Source organism: Lathamus discolor, chromosome 1 (genome assembly GCF_037157495.1).
Source record: "Lathamus discolor isolate bLatDis1 chromosome 1, bLatDis1.hap1, whole genome shotgun sequence".
NCBI lineage: Eukaryota > Metazoa > Chordata > Aves > Psittaciformes > Psittacidae > Lathamus > Lathamus discolor.
Genome location: NC_088884.1, coordinates 87,543,346 through 87,564,802, shown reverse-complemented (window position 1 = coordinate 87,564,802; position 21,457 = coordinate 87,543,346). Strand labels below are relative to the sequence as shown.

The following is a 21,457-nucleotide window of genomic DNA, read 5'->3' as shown; positions in this document are numbered from 1 at the left end:
TTTACTCACAAATCTAAGGAAGCCTAGATGGTTTTACATCAGCTACAGTTCATCTGCTGCTGCAAACAAGAGACAAGAGGCATCTCAATAAACCACATTTTCCATAGGACCTGCTGGGCTGGGGAACTGCTTTTCGGTCAGATGGGGAGGAACCCATATACCAACCTCAGCTCTGGTTCTTGTCACAGTGATTCAGAATTATCAAGGAGATGTAAAACTTAAACCAAAGCAAGTAACTTAAAGCCAGCTAAATTTCTTAGTTGTTCAGGATCCTTAAGCATGCAAGCCTTAAGTGCAAAGAGAAGGCTCATCACCTTGGGGAAATCTGCTGAAAGAATAAGTTAAATGGATGGAAATTGTCATTAAGGATATAAATCATCAGACCAAAAACCATTCGTTAGGTTTGTGGCTGACAGCAAGGTGGAGCCACACTGTTGCAAACCCCTTACAATTCTTGAATATCAAAATCACCTTGGCAAATTAAAGAGACAACCTAGAGGAAACCAGCTCTATTTTACCAGGACACATTTCACACATGACACAGGAATGACTGAGCAGTGGTACCATTTCACTACAGGAGAACTACTCACTGGGGAGCTGCGCAGGTCACCATGCAGTTATAATGATGGCCGAGAGCCATCAACAGCTGGCTGCTGATTCAGGTCTAACTTATTGCTCATATAGTGGGGCCATAAGCAGAGCAACAGCTAAAACAGAACAAGGCTTTACTCAGGTATCAGTGGTGGTTTTGATATACAACCAATGATCAGATGGGTACCTTGGGCTTCTCCAAGCACTGCAGCTTAGAGATGGTGATTGAGATCAGTCCTCTGTAATATGGGGTGGTTTGGGGGCTTCGGCTTTTCTTTTTTTTTATTTTAATTCAGTGATGACTTGAGATTTCCCTGAAGTGGAAGCTCAGTCATACAAATAAAAATACAGGTAAGAGACAGACTCAGCAGTGAGTCTGTCTCTATGATTAATGGCTTAGGCTCCCAGTCCAAAAGCAAGGCCCCTTGCTCCTGTTCCCTCTGCTTTTCACTGCTGTGTTACCTGCAATATCCAGTAAATTTTTGGAATAAATTTTCCCCCTGTTCTCACTTGTATTTGTCAGAAATTATTCCTTATATCCAGCAGAGCAAGAATAAAGCTTTTTTGCAGTAGTCCTTCAAACCCAGAAGGCTCCAGTCGGTCAATGCATTGTCCCATAGTCATTTCCCAGTATACTTCTGTCCCTGTCCAGCAGGACAAGTGAAATGAAAGCATTTCAGCACCAGAAGGTGGCACAAATGGCTCCGTTTAGGAATTGTGCTCATGCACAGAGGACTGAAAAGCCTGCTTGAAAACATTTTCTCTCTTTTCCACATGGTCTGAGCATTGATTTATCTTTTAAATTCCTTACAGACCAAGGAATTGTGAATATTTCCTATTCCAATGTTCTCATAACTTCACCTTCACACAATTACTCAAGCATTTAGGAAAATGAATATGTAATAGAAACACCCTGTTCTGCATCAAAATACTCAAACACCCTATCCTGGTTCAAACGAGAAAGATGCTACAGCACAGGCCAACATCTCTAGCACTTCCCCTTTCTCAGCAAGGTCAGACAAGCTGTATCCCTGCTCCTGAATTTGATCTACCTGAACATCGCTTTGCAAAGAGGTTCCAACATGTCTTTACAGAAATTTAGGCAGAACCAAGCACAGAGATCCACACAAAGCTCTATGTCTGTTCTAGTACCTTTTCCATGGTGCATCACTATTGCACCTGGTGCTCAAATCTCACCTGGCCTCAGAGGAACAAAAACATCCACCCATGACATGGCTGAAGCAGCCACTTATGCTTGGGTTTGACTGAGAACTTGGCCATGGTCTTCTTCAGACTGCACAGAGATCTGACATTCCATGACCTGTGATGTTTTAGGGCAAGTTTCACGCCTCCAACAGCTTGGGTAACAGGTACTTGAGTGGGCCACAGAGACATGTCCATGATGCCTGCATACACACTTCTAGTGCTTCAAGGAACTAAGATTTGCACCTGTAAGGCAACTATTACTTAAAAAATATGCATCTTACCTTCTGAATTACCTTTATTTCTCCCCTCTGTGCTCCCTTGCCCATAATTATTTTCTGGGCAAGACTGTAATAGACTGTACATTCAAAAAAACCCTTGCCCAAACCACAATATCTTCAATTATGAATTTCAATTATTGTCATTTTTAAATCGCCATCATCTCAGACAATGTCAAGTTTTCCGTATTTGATTTATTCTGTAAGATTTCTAGGCACCATTCCCCACACGGTGATTCTCTTCTTCTAACAGTGTTTATCTTACTACCTCCATCAGGTAGCTGATGCAAAGCACAGATACCATGCAAAAGAGACAAACTAACATGGGAGGGCAATTCCTTGGGCAGAAGTTGGATTTTATTTACATCGCTACAATCTGAGCTTCAGTAAAGCAGGACCCACTGGGAGAAGATCCAGCACACTGCACAAGGGTAGGCTGCACCGACACTGCACTGAGGCCATGAAGTCTACCCTTCAAAGAACACTTACTTACATCTTTAGATTAAAAAAATCTAAGGAATTAACTTGGAACCTTTTGTTTCAGCAACAAAAAAATCCCCTGAGATGACTCCCAGGACCCCATAAGCAGATTCAAGTGTTTAGTTTGAGCTCTTACTTGGCAGTTCAAGGGATATTGCTGACAGAAGTTCTTCCTTTTGTTGAGGAACTGAGAAGCTGCTAGGTGTGAAGGTTCCCATTTGTGTTTTTCTAACCACAGCTCAAAGCTTAACCAAATTGAACATCTGCTCTTCTGAAGCCGGCGGGATTTCAGTCTTTTGCACAGATATTTTGGGGGGGGTTTAATTTAAGTGAAAAGCTTAACTGCAACCTTAGATACATAAATATCATTTGCCATTTACCTCTACTGAAAAGCTTTCTTCTAATGTAATTCAACATTTCTCTAATAAAAGGAAACGTATATATATAATTCTTCTATTTTCTGTACAATTAACAAACTGGATATTGAAGTATTTTTCTCCCATGCCAGACATCTCATAATAGTCTATAAATTGGTAGATTTTAAAGCCTTGTGCTTTTCATAGCTATTTCCCCTCTATCTTAAGCTATATTAAGTCTTTTGGGGGATCTACTGCCTCTTCTGGGGTATCTACTGCATCTTCTGGGGTGGTTCCCAACTCACATCCAGAGTTGTAGGGGAGCAGGTTCAGTTTCAGTTGCATAATTATGAAGAGAAGCTTCAGCACGTGGAACCCCCCTAAGCTGTCAGGGCTCTGACGTCGCATCCTGATAACTAATGTGCTGACCTTCCTCAGGCAGAGGAGCATGGGGCACTCACAAGAGGCCCTTCTCCTCAAACTGTTGTCTCTGTTCTCCGAGCAGTTAGACTGTGAAGGTGCTGACATATCAATCTCTTCTCTCTCAGGTACCTGAGATGGAGAGAGAGAGAGAAAAGGCATTTCAGCAACACAGAATCTTGCAAAACTTCAACCCAAACTCTAACAAGGCAAGTTGAATGGCTGAAAAACATAGTCATAAAAGCTTTTCCTACAGCAATTGCCATTCTCTATTTTTTTCTATATATTTCCTGGCCATTTTGATTCAAAGAGTTTATCACACAGTCAGTTCCTAACAGATCAACAGCTGGTGCAAGCTCCCATTGCTTTTGTCCTCAAGACCCATATACCTGTTCAGAAACACCGCTGTGTTTCTAAGTTGTACTGGTTGTGCATTTTGAGCTACCACCACAAGAACATGCAACATTTATCACAAGTCAGGTTTTAAAAGGACATTAAAAAATTAGCACTAAGCTCCCTTAAATGCCACACTGCCCAAGTCCAAGGAAATACACAGCAGCAAGTAGAAACTGGGGAACCAGTGTGAGGCTCAGAAAACAAACCAAGTGAAAATAAAGGTGACACTGAAAGTCAGAATCTCCTGGAACAATCCCCCCTTACATCTGTGGTCAGTATTTATCCTGCAGTCTTTAACAGCAGCAGCTCATCTGGTTATAAAGAATATGTAAAAGAGGATAAATCCCACCAAGCCTCACTGAAGTAATTGCAGCACTGTGACTCTGCTACAGAAACCCATTCCCTTCTCGAGCCAACCCCTAACTGTGAATATTCTCCCAGCTTCAAAGTGACCACACTCCTTTTCCTTCTATTTGCCTTGAAATTGTCTGTTGAATCTCCTGTTGCTCTTCTTCATTTATTCTATGCAGAATCGATTCCAAAAAGGGAAGATGAAACTGAATATATTGAGCAACCTAGCAAGAAGACAAGAAATGCACATTAGCAACCACATAACTGGGAAAAATGCTGGGAACTACTAGAAGTGGTGGGATACCTACATCACTGCTGATCTCTTCTACATCTCTGTCCATGAGGAAGAACTTGGCAATCTTCTCCGAGGGACCCTGCAGCAGTCTGTGCAGTAAGGGGACATCCCCACTCCTCAGTTGCTTCTTCTCTGGGATTCAAGAGAAACATGGTGATGCGCAGAACACACGACAGCGCCTCGGGGTACCTCACACAACCAGTAGCATTTTTCTTGAAAAAGACCCTGAATTCAACTGATGTGCAATTATTAGATAACAAACAAAGCTCCAACACGTATTAGCAGGAGGATGTGGTACCCCGCTTACGCTATGCATGGTGAAAGAAATAGGTAGATACAACAGACCTGTGATTTAGGTAGCCACATAAGCATGATCCAGGCCCATCAGCTTGACCCTGACTCCCTAAAATGAAACTTACTTCATAGATTTCAAACATAATTTCAGGTTCATATTCTGACATTTAAGATACATGCCCGTCAGTTCTCTCTTCCATTCTTTCAGGTATTCCTTTTAATAAGGATCAAATTTCCTAAAGTGAGAGTGTGTTGCAGAAGTAAACATTTTCCACTAAAAAAAAGTTGTTTTAACTAGGCATCCAAAACTATCCACTAAAGTATCTCACATGCCATGGTTGTCACTGTGCAGAAAAATGGTTAGGGCAGAAAAGCTTTTTAACACGGCCTTGGAATATGGGAACACCAAAGGCCTGTTTAGCCTTCCATAACCAACTATACCAGCCCACAGGTACTCAGGTTCTCCCCTCCACCAGAAGGCCACACATCCCTAAGGGGTCTCCAGAAGAGCCATGATGCCACACAGTTTCCACACTGTCAAAAGGACAGATGCCCAGGATGAACCCTGTCACTCCAAGTCCAGCCATCCACACACACACACGCAAGAAGGGTCACTAGAGATGAAGGGATCACAAAGCAGTGCTCATCTTACCTCCAGACGCGTGGATAATATAAAGTGCAAATTCATGGGGGCTGTTTTCTATCTGTTAAACAGAAAGAGGTGATATATTAGGCAGAAGCTCTTCCCTGTGAGGGTGCTGAGGCGCTTGCACAGGTTGCCCAGAGAAGCTGTGGCTGCCCCATCCCTGGCAGTGTTCAGACTGATCCATTTCACTGTCAGCTGACACTCTCTGCTTCTCAACTCAGGTATTTAAACCAAAACCTTTGGATCCACTTGTCCTTACAACCACATTCAGCAAAAGGCAGCCCTTTTGAACAATTCCTTTTCAATTTATTCTCTTCAACTTCACAACCTGCTCTGTAGTTCCATTCCTTGTGTTATTATTCAGAGAACTCCATTTCTCCTTTTAGTATCACACCACAAAGTCTTACTAAACATATGAAGCCATTGTGTCACAGCAAAGTGTTCATGCAAGTTATAATAAAACCGGGTAGTTTCAGACAGCCTGGCACTGATCTTGAGCACTATTTTTGACTCTGACATGAAGCTTTCCATGTGCCCGAATCTAATAGGACCCATCTCCCAGACCTTTGGGATAGAAAAGAATTCCCAGCCGTTTTGAACACAACACAATGGGCAGGGCCCGTCACTAGAGGGAAGCACGGCCATAGGCATTGCACAAACCCATCTGCACTAGGAAAGGCTCTAAGTGCAGCTGCGTTTTCCTCTCCTGGGCCTCAGTTCAGAGAGAAGTGGCTCTTACCTTATACTTCTGAAGCAGTTGTTCTATTACTTGTCTTGTTCTCATCTGACTGTTGATTCTTATTTTGGTTTCTGATCCAAAAGCTGGAGTAAAAACAGATGTCTAGGAACAAAACCAGCAGCAAAAGGGCATGAGCATGAGGGCCGCTGAACACAGCAGCAAGTAGCACAAAGGATGTGAACCAGCACAGCTCTGGGACAAAGCAGGCTGTCAGGTGTGGCTGAGCGAGCTGGGCTTTTTCAGCCCAGAGAAGAGAAGGCTCTGGGGAGAGTTTAGAGCAGCTTCCAGTGCCTAAGGGGGCTACAAGAAACCTGGAGAGGGGCTTTGGACAGGGTCCTGTAGGGGAAGGACATGGGGGAAAGGCTTTAACCTGACAGAGGGGAGACTGAGATGAGACCTTAGGAAGAAGTTCTTCCCTGTGAGCGTGGTGAGGCCCTGGCACAGGTCGCCCAGAGAAGCTGTGGCTGCCCCATCCTTGGCAGTGCTCAAGGCAAGGGTAGACAGGGCTTGGAGCAACCTGGTCTAGTGTGAGGTGTCCCTGCCCATGGCAGGGAGCTGGAACTGTGTGAGTTTTAAGGTCCCTTCCCACCACTCTGTGATCCTATGACAAAACACAGGTCATGCAGTGTCCTTAGGAGATCACCCTTGGTAGCAGGACTCCTGTGGACCCCATCAGGCAGGGTGGAGCTCAGGGCCCACCAACACCATCCTGGCCATACATGGGGCCATTGGAGAGGTGCCCATCAGCTCAAGGCCCTCCAGCTACTTGCTGGGAATTCTAAGTTGTCCCAGTACCCAACTTCAGGTGATGGCAGCAAGCATTTATACCTCATGATTATAGCAGTGGCCATTAATCGAAAACCTGTGAGTTTCTGCTTCTGTCCTGGCAATCGCAGTAAGCCAGGTCCTGCCCCGCAGAGCCACCACGGGGCTGCCAGCCCGGGACAGGGTGGCACAGTCCTGGTCCTGCTGGCTCCTGCATGTCAGCGTGCGGCTTTCGTAACAGGAATAACCTGGACAGAAAAACCCGATGAGCTGTTTTATCCCCACTGCCAAAACCCCACAGCAAGGAGCCTCTGGATGGAAGGTTTTCATTATTATCATCCTCACGTTTATTATTAGCACAGCCCACTAGAAGTGGCCTTTTGAAAAGATACCTGCACAGCAACCTTTTCACTAATCAGCCATAAATCAGTGTTTCACCAGCATGGAATAGATGTTCAGAGGCAGAGATAACCTGGCAGGGAAGGCCTAATGTGTCAGATTATATTTGCAGATACAGAACAAGGAGTTTTTAGTGAACATAAGAGCACCAACACTAACTTTCCTCAAGGTTTGCCTTTTCTTCAGCAGATTTCAGCATCTCCCCGCTAATGTTATGGAGGTCATCAAATTCTCCCCAGCGTGTCATTCCCCTGAAATACAAAACATATATTTATAGTATGTTTTACTGTGTAGTAATCTATGTAGTACCGATTACTATTCACTAACCAACTGGTAGGAAAATATCAAAAATCCATTTCCTATACGTATATATTCAAAACACACTCAACTAACTCCAAAAACATGCCATGAAACAACTTGAGTTGTTCTCCCCGCATTTAAAGAGTTCATTTACGATCAAAGAGCCAAGCTGCTCTGCATACCTTCAAGCATGTCCGGGCAGCTTCATGTTCTGATCATGAATTAATATTTGCTTTAAGATTCAGATCTCCACCAGTCAGAAGTGTTTTTAAGAAACAAAAGGCAAAGCATAACTCTAACTGCCACACTGACCCCATCCTACAGGTCAGCTGCATCCTGTTCCAGTAGACCTGGTAAAGGGGAACCAAGAGAACCAGAACTGCCTCATATTCAAGTTCCTCAGTGGTTACTTCCGCCAGATTACATCCCTCAATTTCCACAGCAAGAGACAACAGGCAACAAGACTGTCCCTGACTTTAATGGAACTCCACAGCCTCAAAGAAGGCAGAATTAAATCCACAGTTCTAACATGTACCACATGGAACCTAAACCAAGGGATAATTAAGAAAATGAGCTCTGAAATGCAGAATTTATCAGGGAGTTACTCAGGGTAAACTTTGGCCCAGCCTCCATATTACACATTACTCAGCTTCAGCTCATCAGACAATTCAAAGTTCACCAACCAACCCTTGGGAAATACTGTTCAAAACAGAAAGAAGAAATACTCTGAGAGCCCACGTCAGTTTTCAAAGCTACAGCAAATGTACCAGGAGTCCCATCAGCACAATGGACTTGATGGGCAATGCCAGAGGTAGCAGCCTAAAGGAGCAGCTGGTGGAGTGTGTTTCTGAGGAGGTTTAACACCAGATTTCACACAGATAAAGACAGTATTCATTCCCTGGCTAGAGCTTTGCCCTTTCTCACCTGAGGTACCTGGAAAGGTAACCTCCTCCACCTTCTCAACTGCTCTTCAGCTGAAAGCCAGGCAAAAATGTAAAAGAGATACACCCTTCTGCCCAGCAGAAGTTGGTGAAGACCACCACAACCTTTGGGGAACCTGGGATATGCAGCCAGACACATCCATTGAACATGGATCTATCTTTAAATACTACTGTGCCTCCTTCTTATGGAGGTTAATTCTTTACCTTTTACTAGGGAACAAACCCACATTCTCCAAAGACTTTAGGGTTACAAACGAAGGTATCTGCTTCTCATCCTGAATTTTTAATCGGATGGGATGTCTGATGCCCCAAAATATTGACAAGATTCCTTCAATAAATGGCTTGCTTCCTTCTCGCTGGGGAAAAGAAAAAAGGGAACAAGAGTAATAATAATAAAGTGACAATCATTTATTTCCCCTCAAAGTTAACAGGAAAATGGTGAAATCATTAAACAACAGGAACACAGCTTGTGAAGGAGAAGCAAGTCCAGACCACTAAAGCAGAGACTCTGTGGTATGAGAAATGATTCATGCTTCAATCCCTCCTTCAGCTCCAGAGAGGATGCCTTTCTGCAGCTCAGCGTCCCAGCATTTCACTGCACTAAAGTTTCACACTCCAGGAGAGAACATTAGTCTTGATGCATGATGTCTTGATGTCTTTAATGCATGATGCATTAGTCTTGATGTCACCCCTTGATGGGGTGACAGTCATCCTACCACTACACACCAGAGGTTAAAGTGGAAGAGTGGGGGAAGTGCACGCCACAACATCTGCAGTACAACTCCCTACAATATCAGTGCCCATTAGAGTTTTTCCTGCTATTACATTGTGCTTTCTGTATTGCTTTCACACTTACCTGAGTAGGTGAAAGTTGCAGGTTTTCTTGGTCAGAATAGTAAGAGTTATAAGTCTTCAGAAGCGAGCTGAGTTGCTCTCTAAAATAAAATATTACAATGAAAAGAATCATGTTTTTAACATCCATATCACTGTAAAACCCTGTATCTTTTACCCACTGCCTCTTTGTTAATGATTAATCTTCATTCTCCAAACGTAAATTTGTGTCAGGACACAGGGTTACTTTTAAGCTGCCTCTTTACAGGTCTGATACACAGAGGAAATAAATCACTTGTGGTCTGCCGTAATGTTAATAACCCTGCCCCAGAATAACTTGTACTTTGGACTTCTGCTGCAGTCATGGAGGGAAGCAAATAGGAACAACACTCCCAAGCACCAGCATTGCAGATGACTGCAGTCAGGTTACCAGTTGTTTTCCCTGTATGAGGGCTATCAGTGGGGTTTTATATCTTTTTCAGCTACATTTCTTATTTCAAAATACCTCTAGTATGCCTAGAGAAAGCATTTCTGTTTCCTTCTGCTTGAGACATAACAGCTTGACACTAAGTCTTTGCTCAGAGGAGAAAGGATAGAGTTGAAGAGAACCTCTGCCAACAAGCAAGGGCTATAATCCTGCCCATCATATTTAATTTCAGACATTAAGGAGGCACTTACAAAAAGCAGAAAAGCATCCTGCTTTGAAAGTGCTGCATTGAGTCAGGAAGGCAACCTGAGGCACACTGGTGCTACCAGTGTTTAAAATTCATTATTTAAGAACCACCAGAGATAATTATGCCTGTCTCCACCATTGACAAACTGATACATAGCCCTTGTGAACAAGCAAGGGGCAATAAATGCCATGTTGCACAAATACAGGCTGGGAGTGATTGCTTTAGCACTGACGCTAGGGGAAAAGCACCTTCTGGCTACCTCTAAGCAGCTGCTGGTCCCAAGTCAGCTGTGCCATGCTGAGATGGAACACACACACAAGCAGCTTCTTCACACTACTTTTGGTGAAGGGTAAACACCAAGTTGACAGCATCCAAATAGTGTGGAAGTGATAAGCAGCATCAACCACAAAGGCAAAAAGCAAGTTGCAACTTGGGCTAGGGAGGACGAAGGCAGAATTAAGTGATATATAGAATCATAGAATAGTTGGGGTTGCAAAGGACCTTAAGATCATGCAGTTGCAATCCCCCTGCTGTGGGCAGGGACACCTCACACTAAACCATGTCACCCAAGGCTCTGTCCAACCTGGCCTTGAACACTGCCAGGAACGGAGCATTCACAACTTCCCTGGCCAACCCATTCCAGTGCCTCACCAACCTCACAGTAAAGAGCTTCTTCCTTATATCCAATCTAAACCCCTCCTGTTTAAGTTTTGACCCAGTACCCCTTGTCCTGTCACTACAGTCCCTAATGAAGAGTCCCTCCCCAGCATCCCTATAGGCCCCCTTCAGGTACTGGAAGGCTGCTATGTGGTCTCCACGCAGCCTTCTCTTCTCCAGGCTGAACAGCCCCAACTTTCTCAGCCTATCTTCATACGGGAGGTGCTCCAATCCCCTGATCATCCTCGTGGCCCTCATCTGGACTTGTTCCAGCAGTTCCATGTCCTTTTTATGTTGAGGACACCAGAACTGCACACAATACTCCAGGTGAGGTCTCACAAGAGCAGAGTAGAGGGGCAGTGTCACCTCCTTCGACCTGCTGGTCACGCTCCTTTTGATGCAGCCCAGGATACGTATTTCAGGACTATCAAGAATGAAACACTGTTACACCAATTAAACAGCAAAAATGATTTAGGTTGTAATTCAAGAAAGCAACTTCCACCAGCAGAGACAAGTAACCTTGGGAAACAATTCCATGGAAGCATCCAAATTCCTCCTCATGGACAATCTTCAAGCACCAACTGATATGACTAACAGCTGTTTAACATACTGCCTTGCAGTGGGGAGTGAAAACACCAAGTGTGTTTGCAAATAGTGACTCTTCTTTCAATGCTTTTGCCTAGCATGAGATACAGGGGCTGAACCATAGGCAGAACAGACAGCACTTGCAAGCCCTTCTTAAGGCAAGTTGCACTGATACCTACTGAAACTGTTCAAGATCCTTGTATCAAAAGCTGTTACTGCTCCTACACCAAATTTCAGTAAAAAAAAAAAAAAAACAAAACCAAAAAAAACCCAAAAAAACAAAACCAAGCCACTCAAAACCAACCCCAAGAATTGATTCCTAGCACCATCACTGAAAACCAAATCACATCCAAGAATGATGCTCAGTAGAAAAAGCATTTTACTATTTCAACTGTCAGAGATCACCACAAACAAAGTAATAATGTGGAATATGTAGGAATTTTTCCACAGTTCTTTTCCTGTAACAGCCATAACACACCCATAACATGAGGAAGTGATCCATGGTGACAGCAGCACCCTTATTAGAGATGACAAAGCTATGAGTAATCCCTCCCCTAGGAACAGGATCAGTTTGTCCATCACAGCAAGCAGTTCAGAAAGATAACTTCAAGGATGAATGCCCAGCACATCTCCCTGATCAGATGGTGACTCAATTTAGTCAAACTGTTTAAATGGCTCTGCAGTTGACTCTGTAAACTTAAAAACAAACAAAAAGAAGCTACCAAGCAAGCAAAGTCAGTGAGTCAGGGGATCTCAACTATGATACCAAGAAACGGCTTTAAACTGACAGAGAGGAGACTGAGATGAGATCTTAGGAAGAAGTTCTCTACTGTGAAGGTGGTGAGGCCCTGGCACAGGGTACCCAGAGAAGCTGTGTCTGCCCCATCCCTAGCAGTGCTCAGGGACAGGTTGGAGAGCTTTTGGAGCAACCTGGTCTAGTGGAAGGTGTCCCTGCCCGTGGCAGGGGGCTGGAACTGGATGAGCTTTAAGGACCCTTCTATCCAAAACCAGTCTGTGATTCTATGAAACCAGTGCAAGAGAACAGAAGGATGGATTATACAGAGAAACACAAGTAATTTTGGTTGGAAACTGCTATGTATGACTTTAAGTGTTCCAGTGAAAATACGTTCTCCCAGGACTATCACTGTCTTACTCCAGCAGTGTACACCCTCTTCTGTGTCTTATTATTGTATTTCTCAGCCGCTTCTTACCATCAGTGCATACCCACAGCACCTGGACAATGCAGTATCTGTGCATAATGCTAAGCAGAACTTCACCACTGCATGTCTTTACATAGGATACAGACCTGCAGTACCTGCTTCTTCCTTCAGGACATATGACACTAAGTCAAGCAGAGTGCCAAGGTGGCTCAGATGGACATGGCTGTTTGTGCTGGAGGGGTAGGCAGAGTGTGCCAGTCTAAAGTTTTCCTTTGCAATCCCTATCTTTGCTCCACTTACACTGAACTTGGCAGCGTCCTCCTGCTTGATGAGCCTTTTTCCATGGTGAGAAGGGAAAAGATACTCAGGGATTTTACTTAGCAGGTAACATTAGAACAAAAGCTGCACCTTGAAACTCAACAAGGTTAACTGCATTTCCTTCTAACACATTGGACGCAAATTACTTACTGGAACTTACTGCAACTCTCAGAAGATGTTTTCCACTGGCTTTATCAACAAGGCATGAGGCACTAAAGCAGCATTTTCAACAATTACTTCAACTCTTAAACCCTAGTAATACAGCTGGTGAAAGCCTTTCTTCCTTTGAGCTGGAATAGTTCATTACAGGTTGTCTCATGAACTACAAGGATTGTATTCAGGTCATCCCACCAAAAGGGAAAGTTGTAATAGAATAGCTATGAATCAGATAGAAGCAAAATTGGGATCATACTGACTAAAGGTAAACAAGATTAAGCATGTCTCTGCCTCATACACAGGCAAAATCCAGATGCTATGTGAGATTAACATGCAAGTAGGAGACAGGGGATTTTCTTTGACAGATGTTGTGACAGACCTGCTGATCCTGCTTGCACAGCGCTTGAAACATAGGTCATCTTATACTTTGCAGCCTAGTACGTTTGCCAATCATTTTATTGATTACCAAGTTGCCATTTTGCAAGCTTTTTCCAAGTAGAAAGCTGGGATGATGTTTCCTGGAGACCCAGATCATACTCTGAGGCCCATTTATTACTTGTAAGCCATGCTGGCTCCTAAAGCAAATAAAAATCACAGACTAAAAGCACTTAATGATATGGTAAGAGTCATCCCTGAAGCAGATTTTTGTTTCAAGATTTTTCCTTAGTTGCTTTTCTTGTCTAGAATAACTTCCCATTAAATTCCACAGGATTTTGGTCAGATAAATTTTTCAGGTTTCAGTCCCGCATTAGTGCACTCAACAGTGACGAACCGCACAAGCCATTACAAAAGCCCTGAGGGAGAGATTTAACAGCCTTTCACTGATTTGTTTGACCTTGTGTAGTAGGGACAGAAGGAAAGATTTTTTTTCCTTCTTTTAACCCCAGAAATGAGTAACACATGCACCAGCCTATTAGTTTCAGAAGCCTTTCTCGAGTACATCTTTAATTACAAAGGCCCAGAGACTGCCCTAACCAGGGGGCATGTGGTCATCTCTGAAGAATTAAGCTGCCAGAAAACCAGACGCTCTATGTTGCAAGACTGCTCCTCATAGCACAGTTCTGGGACAGCAGCCAAAGGCAGCCTTTTCTGGAAGCCTGAGCTCAATAACTGGTAGACCTACCTAGAGACAAACCCAAAAATGTAACATTTACTGCAGAGTCATCATTTGGTTCGGTAATGAAGGCAGGACAGGAAGGAGCTGTGAAGTGCTGGTGGTAAAACCACAATACAGCCCAGACTGTTTTCGCTTGAAATGCCAACACAGGACCGTTCACCTGTGCCTTCTCCCTCAATTCCTACACACTTGTGCATGGATATTTATGGCAGTTTTTCATAAAGACAATAGTTCAGCCAGCCAAATGCCCTGGCCAGCCTTTTGATCCAGCCTTTATGCAATTCACAAACAGCAAGCTTGCTACATCAGCAAGAGTCACACAGTTCAACTGGAAGTTCAACAACTAACCAAAGGTATAAATGAGGGATGGTAGTTTGGAAAGAGCATTGGAACTGCATGCTCAATTGCATACAGAATATGGCAATGATTCTGGAAACACTTGTTATTTGCTGGTTTTGGTTTGTTTTTTTGTCTTCCAAGGCAAAGCAGCTTCAGACTTACTTTAAACCATGACTAACAGAAGGGTCTCGACCATGATTAATGTAACATTACTTAACAGGCAATAACAACTCAAGCACATTGGTTTATCTGGTACATTTCCAAATGATTTTATATGCCAAGTATATAAAAGTTCACACAGATTTAACACAAAGTCATTATGTCCCTACAATGCTTGAAGAGGAGGAGGATGCATTTGCTGTCTGCATGCTTTGGGCAAAGCTCTGACACCCTTAGAAAGGGAGAAATTCACAGCACTACTCATGCCACAGATAGAAGTGTCAGGATTCAGATGCAAATACCTATCGCATTGTGAGAATATCTATTACAGGCCCTATCCCTGGGTGCGTGTGTACTTCGCCTCTTTGCACAGGAATATTAGGAGAGGTGGAAATGAAGTAAGAGAAGAGTCCCCTCTCTTTCAGCTCCTATGCTCTGGTCAACAACGGAAAAGCTATTTCCCCACAAAGGGGATGGAGCTATATGGCAGACAGCTCTGGGCTCATGGCAGCATTAGGAAAAATTCCTGCCAGCCAGATTTAACTAAAGGAAATCATCCCATGAAAAACCGTTTGAATACAATTCCAAGCTTTATACAAGGAGGTTAAAGAACCACTTCACACAGAATAGAGCTGGGAGCCTGGCCGATCTTTTGCAAAGAAATCCCCCAACTGTAGCCACAGACTAAACAATGTGCCTCAGACAAGTAGAGCTCAAGTGAAACTCTGGAACTCATATTCAATATTAACAGATTCCAAAGATAGGAAGGTTATCCTCATTAGTTTGGAATTTTACTCCAGTATCTTCTAATGTGCTGTTCTACATAAACAAAACCTACAGACCAAGAGGTTTAATGCTCGATTCTTGAAATCCTTATATAGGGCACCTTTGTTCTGGAGACACTTGACAGAAAACAAGTTCTAGCAATTGCTACCGCTACAGGCTCAGCTCTCTGCAGGATTCCCTGTTAATGAAGAAATACAGGATGATTTGAAGGAAAACAGCCAAATCATTAACTGGTTTTTGGGTTTTTTAATAGTTTACCTGGTTATGAACTTCTCCTCATTGATGGAAACAGAAGGTAGATGCTGTGCTTTCATAGTCACTTTCTTCATTTATTCCAAGGAGATGAATCTAAACAAAAGGTTAAAATAATAATTATAGCCACTAATGCCACTAAGAAAGACCAAGTGGTAAACACAAACACAAAGCCTTAGTTTGCCAAGTGAAACAGGATCAGACTAAGGGTTAACTACACCATATTTTGACCCCTTTGTGCTCAGCCCTAATACACATGTATTTCCCACTCCTAGTAAAAAAGCCATAGGCCATTCCCACCAAGTACATTACAGTACTTTGAATCATGTAATCCCAGACTAGCTTGGTTGGAAGGGACCTTAAAACTCATTCAGTTCCAATTCCCTGCCATGGGCAGGGACACCTTCCACTAGACCAGGTTGCTTCAAGCCCAGTCCAGCCTGGCCTTGAACACTGCCAGGGATGGGGCAGCCACAGCTGCTCTGGGCACCCTGTGCCAGGGCCTCACAGGGAAGAACATTATCCAAGTACTACATATGCCAAGACTTTCTCAAGTAGCTTTAGGACCACTTCACAACTCCGTGATTACACTTCACTCATTAGCAGACAGACTCCAACTACTGGTCGGAATTCACTGGTTAGTTACAGATAGAGCATTGCCAAGGGTCACCAAAAACTCCTAAGTGAGTCAGCAAACCAGCCCTTACCCAGGGTTGTAGATCTAGACAAGAGAAGAAGTGCTGATCATCAGCAGTGTCCTGCAGCACACAAAGAAAGCAGCTGAGAGAATAAAGAGAGCACAAGGCTATAATTAAAGTGATGTAGCAATATAATTTACAGATCTCCATGTTGCAATTCCAGCACATTGTGTAGGCAGTGAGCCAGCCCCTTGAAACTCCAACAATGCATTCTTCAATCAGCTTAATTAAGGAGTCTTGGCTGCCTTTATTCCGCCTCAGGTACTAGAAGAAAAGGCAGACTGAAGAAAGTAACTGAAGAGACTCAGACTCAAGACTGACAACAGATAATGCACTAAAAAACTTAGTCTCAGCCCAAGACATGGCATCACACAGAAAGGCTGGAGGGTGGGGAGGGGAAGGAAATGAACTCTATGGAAAACAGTAATACCTCCAAAGGCTGCACTGGAAGTAGATCTTTCATTTCTAATATTAATTGTATTTCTTAATGCAAGAAATACTTCTATTTGTCTCTTATACAGGCATGATGGCAGAGGCATTCGCTTAACAGCAGTTGATGTCGTTTCTCCCTCATTCTCTGGACTCGAGACTGATTTCAGACTGTGCTGACAGAGCCCGGTGTAACACCTCTGAAAAGTAGTTTATTGTCTACAGTACTAATACCAAGTAGCCTTCAGGAAATCAATTTAGAAAAGAAATCCAAGCTTGGAAATCTCATTGCTATCTAAACAGCAAGTGCTTGGCTTCTATCCAAGTGATCCTACATTACTGAGCTCCTGGTTTAGAAGTTACTTGAAGTTTTCATAGTCATACAGGAATAACTTCTAAAATAAAAGCAGGCAAACAAGAAGTTGTGTAAAAACACAAGTCTCTTCACCCTACACAACATCTAGGACATCCTTTCACAACCTCAAAACCCAGAGTGCACTACCAAAATGAGCTTTATGCGAGCACCTGGGGTTTCTAGCAGCCCTGTATCAGTAGCTCACCAACAGCATCTCATTGTCCTTTGGGTGACAGCCATCACAGCATAAACACAACCTAAAGCCAAATAACCCCAGGGACTTCCGTACAGCCATGAGTTTGTATAGAAAGAAGAGATCACTGTATATAAACAATACAATCTTGCTCTTTCTTTGCCTCTGAAATAACTTGAGTTCAGAAACCACTGAACCCCTCTTGAAATCTGTTTTTAAGGAATTTACAAATACCTCCATCTGAATCAACGGCCTATGACACAGTATTTCAAACCAATTTTAAATGGTGCAGAGGAACTGATGATGTACATTGGCCATTGGCACCTGGACAACTGGATGTACCTTTGGCTTCCTGCCATCCATCAGGAATAAGTGTTAAGAACAGCAATAACCAAGTTACCAGTACCACTGGTAGAGCAGCAACTCCAGCAAGCTCCTGCACTACTTCATTGCTGGTGGTGGCATTGTTTTCAATAGAATCTGACCTTCAACAGATTCATATGAAAGAAAAGCTCACACAGAGAAGTGACCCTTACACAAAAGATGATAATCACTTACCTGTTTTATTGCAGGGAATGACTTTCTCTAAATTATTTGCCTTAAACTTGGGCATATCTTAAATCAGCTTAAAAATGGCTTAAAAACAGCCTTTAAAATGCTGACACTGAAACAAGCTGGAAGAGTAGTTGGTGATGGGAACAATTCTCCATCATGCCTCCCCCTTTTCCTTCCCTCATTGCCCGGACAAAGATTGGCCACTTCTATAGCTGGTACAATGCACAAAAAGCTCATTACAGTGAACAGCTCTGCTTATCAGAATTGTACAAAACACTTCCACACCACCAGCTCACCCCAGAGATAAAACACTCCATGTACCCTTCGTAGAAGCCAAACATCTCACAGCCCTCATTTTTGGTTAACCCAGAAACCTGCAGGTTGGGAACATGCAGCGACTTACCCAGCACAAATACTGGACACCACAAATGACAGTATATATGACATTAGTGCTCTGTAAATTCCTGTCACATATTCTATCACCTCCTGGCATTTTCTTGTTTTTCATGTTACTCTCCTGCAGTTCTTTTGATGAAGCAAACAGAAGTGAAATGGGGTTTTTTTACTTTTTTCTCTACAATTTAAACTAACAAAAACAAGCCATTTTCCAGTTCTACCAATGATACATGGTTCAGGCCACCTCTTTGTCTATTCAAAGCAGTCTCCTACCTTTCTTAGTGTTAGACAAGTGTCTTCACCATTATATTAAACTGTATTAAAACCACAGAATCCCCGCCCAGATAGGCAAGAACTTAGAGAAGCTAAGACTAACCTCCTGGCCTGAGACTTCACTAAGAAACTTTAGGCTCCAGGGAAGACTGAAGACTAATATCCTTTTGAAAGGAGAGAAAGAAGCAGAAGGGAAAGGCAGGAGTAAATGAGAAGTGGGGCAGACAGAAAATGAACAATTCCAGAGGAAGACTGTTAGTGGAGAGGCAGGTGAGAGGACTTGTTTCATTTCAGTAAGTACAGTGACCTTGAAGTTATTTGCTTAAAGGGGCAGTAGAGGGACAGGACAACCAAGGAATGACAAAGTAAACGTAAGAGCAAATTGCCACTCTGATTTTTACACAGTGACAAAAGGAAGCAACTGTAGAGGAGGGCTGGAAGGAGAGGGACACCTCACATGCAGAGCTGAGCCCAGCAGGAGCAGTAAAGCAACATTTTCAACTGTACATAACAGCCTGGATGTGCTTTTTGGCACACCTCTATAACATATTATTGCCAAGCAAGCAGTGAACTACACACAGCTCACACCAGTCTTAACAACAACTAAATGTACAAACCTCCCCAAAGATTTCTAGGCATATTGACCCAGTGCTTCCCCAACCTGTCATAAAACCAAAGGAGGTAAGAATGGGGTGTTCCCTCAGGAACAATCGCTTTTACTTGCCAAAAAGGGCAGACAAGGTCACTGATGTAACCTTTTCAATCACACTGAATGAAGAGCAGCAGAGGCTTGTGTCCATGAACACGCTGATCAACAGCGGCAGCACTTCCTATTCCTGTTTCAATCACAAACTGATTCACACAAACCACCTCAAGAATTAGGAACTTCAACAGCTTCTGACCAAATATTCCTCCCTCCCTCCAGCACCCCAACCACCCAGAATGAATTCAACTGGAGTTCCGGGTGACTGCAAAAGACATTACTTCCCACTGACACCGCACTTTGCAAGCAGAACAGCTCCAGCGTTACACAGCGCTTACCTGCACACAGGGTCAGAGCAGAAGCAGAGGAGGAGTTTCACGTACCTTGCACTGAGCTCTGGAGAGGCATGACAGCAGCACACTGCTGACAGCTACCTCTGCCACTTCAGGGAACCCACATAGCTCCTAATTACTGTATTGCTTCACAAAGTGGGAGTGCTGGGAACCCAGGACACTCCCCACACCTCAGAGCTTGTCGGGAATATTTACCTACCCAACTGCCTCCCTCTCCCTCCACACCGCTTACAGGAGCTCTCTTAGTCACGGTTACACCTATGGGGAGGCTCTGGTTAACACTTTAATATCTAACTTCATAGTGAGAGGCAACCAGCTGACTCCTGGTAATTACTTGCCAACAGGTAATTACTGAAACGTCCTGTGCTGGAAGAAGCACTGTTAGGCTTTAACCTCTTCTCTGTTTAGCAATCCATAGGATAAAGTCAGTTTCCTTCTCCAGATAAATGCTAATCTTTGGTGGAATAACCAAGCCATACAATCACATCATGCTCAAGTAGAGATCGATGGATTTCTAAAGTAACATGTATGGTGACACCATTTCTCATTTAGTCACACCCAGCTGCATAATCAAATCTTTGCTTAAATGTAAAATAGCCTTATGGATAATACTCTGTGGGCAAGAGTTGTGTCTGTAAGAGAACACATTGATGCTCAGCAGCTAATTGTATAATCATAGAATCATAGAATAGTTAGGGTTGGAAAGGACCTCAAGATCATCCAGTTCCAACCCCCCTGCCATGGGCAAGGACACCTCACACTAAACCATCTCACCCAAGGCTTCATCCAACCTGGCCTTGAACACTGCCAGGAATGTGAGCGTGAGGCTTTTCCTATCTGTCTGTAGAGTGCTTCATCCACAGGTTCTCCTTGATCAGGCAGTCTGTAACAGATCCCCACAGTAATGTCTCCCACAGCTGTTTTCCCTTTAACCCTGACCCACAAACTCTCTGTTAACTGCTCACCTGTCCCCAGACAGGGTTCCATACTCTCCAGCCGATCCCTAACATAAAGGAAAACTCCCCCTCCCTGCCTGCCAGGCCTGTCCTTTCTAAAGAGCCTGTAACCTTCCATTCCAACACTCCAGTCATAGGAGCCATCCCACCATGTTTCTGTGATGCCTATTATATCATACCCCCGTAGACGTGCACACATCTCTAATTCCTCTTGTTTGTTCCCCATGCTACGGGCATTTGTATAGGGGCATCCGAGCCGAGCTCCAAATGAAGCTGGCTCGTTGGCTGCAGCGGCTGGAATATATCTACATTGCTCCGAGCGTTTATTGTAGGTGTTGGCAACTGACTGGGTGTGTTGGGATGGAATGATGCCCCCCTCCCCCAACACATCTAGTTTAAAGTATAAGCAGATGTTTAAGCTGTAAAAAAAATATTTGAACCAACACACACCTTCTGAGCAAATTCTGTTTGCCCATCCCTTTATAGCAAGAGATTAATTCACAAGATCAAGCCTAAAACTGGAAGTCACTGGGCCACAGAGAGAAGAGCACAAAAAATCCTGAGCCCTGAATAGCCTTCATACTCATCTTATGGCTCTGGGATTTAGATCAAGTTACTTCTGCCTCTATATAGTGGTGGACCTGGCAGTCCTGGTGGAATGGTTGGATTTGATGATCTTGGAGGTCTTTTCCTACCCGATTGATTCAATGATTGTATGTTAGAGAGGCAGAACAGACTCATGAAATTTTGATTCCTGCTCACATCTGTACCCTCTTGGGTACTCCTTTCCAGAGCTTGTGCACAGAACACAACATACTTCGTATTTGAGATTATAGTTTGTGGTGCATTTTCTAGCTCAGCACCTGAAAAATAGTCCAACAAGGGTTTCACTGATGCATATATAACATTGAAAAGTCTCTCACACCACAGGAAGGAGCCAACACACCAGATTTTTGCTCAATTGACAACAGCACAGAAGCTCCATGTTGTGGTAGAATTGGAACTTCACACCAAGCTCAACCCCTGCAGCTGCCCCATCTCTTGTGCTGTTGTTTAAC

General features: G+C 43.5%; 1 protein-coding gene across 4 annotated transcripts; it reads right to left on the bottom strand.

Annotated features, from left to right (window-relative positions):
* Positions 1-2,247: 2,247 nt before the first annotated feature.
* RASSF6 (Ras association domain family member 6) lies at positions 2,248-19,600 on the bottom strand. Of its 4 annotated transcripts, XM_065685150.1 has the most exons (12): positions 19,474-19,600; positions 16,196-16,268; positions 15,495-15,584; positions 9,311-9,389; positions 8,659-8,810; positions 7,373-7,464; positions 6,878-7,062; positions 6,050-6,151; positions 5,317-5,368; positions 4,384-4,502; positions 4,202-4,299; positions 2,248-3,460 (listed from the first exon to the last, which is right to left on the bottom strand). In XM_065685150.1, the coding sequence occupies exons 3-12, from the start codon at positions 15,563-15,565 to the stop codon at positions 3,385-3,387; spliced, it is 1,026 nt and encodes a 341-aa protein (XP_065541222.1). In that variant the 5' UTR covers positions 15,566-15,584; positions 16,196-16,268; positions 19,474-19,600; the 3' UTR covers positions 2,248-3,384. The 4 variants fall into 4 exon arrangements, with proteins under 4 accessions (XP_065541222.1, XP_065541212.1, XP_065541204.1 ...); XM_065685140.1 differs by lacking the exon at positions 16,196-16,268 and having other exon boundaries at positions 19,429-19,600; XM_065685132.1 differs by lacking the exon at positions 16,196-16,268.
* Between the last annotated feature and the right edge of the window lie 1,857 nt (positions 19,601-21,457).

Excerpts from the sequence above, each read along its gene's own strand:
- RASSF6 (XM_065685140.1), bottom strand. The coding sequence starts at position 15,565 with ATGAAGAAAGTGACTATGAAAGCACAGCATCTACCTTCTGTTTCCATC. Across the intron at positions 7,465-8,658 it reads GGTTTGTTCCCTAGTAAAAG|GGGAATGACACGCTGGGGAG; the intron begins GTAAAGAATTAA and ends TTTGTATTTCAG. Across the intron at positions 3,461-4,201 it reads ATTCAACAGACAATTTCAAG|GTACCTGAGAGAGAAGAGAT; the intron begins GCAAATAGAAGG and ends TCTCCATCTCAG.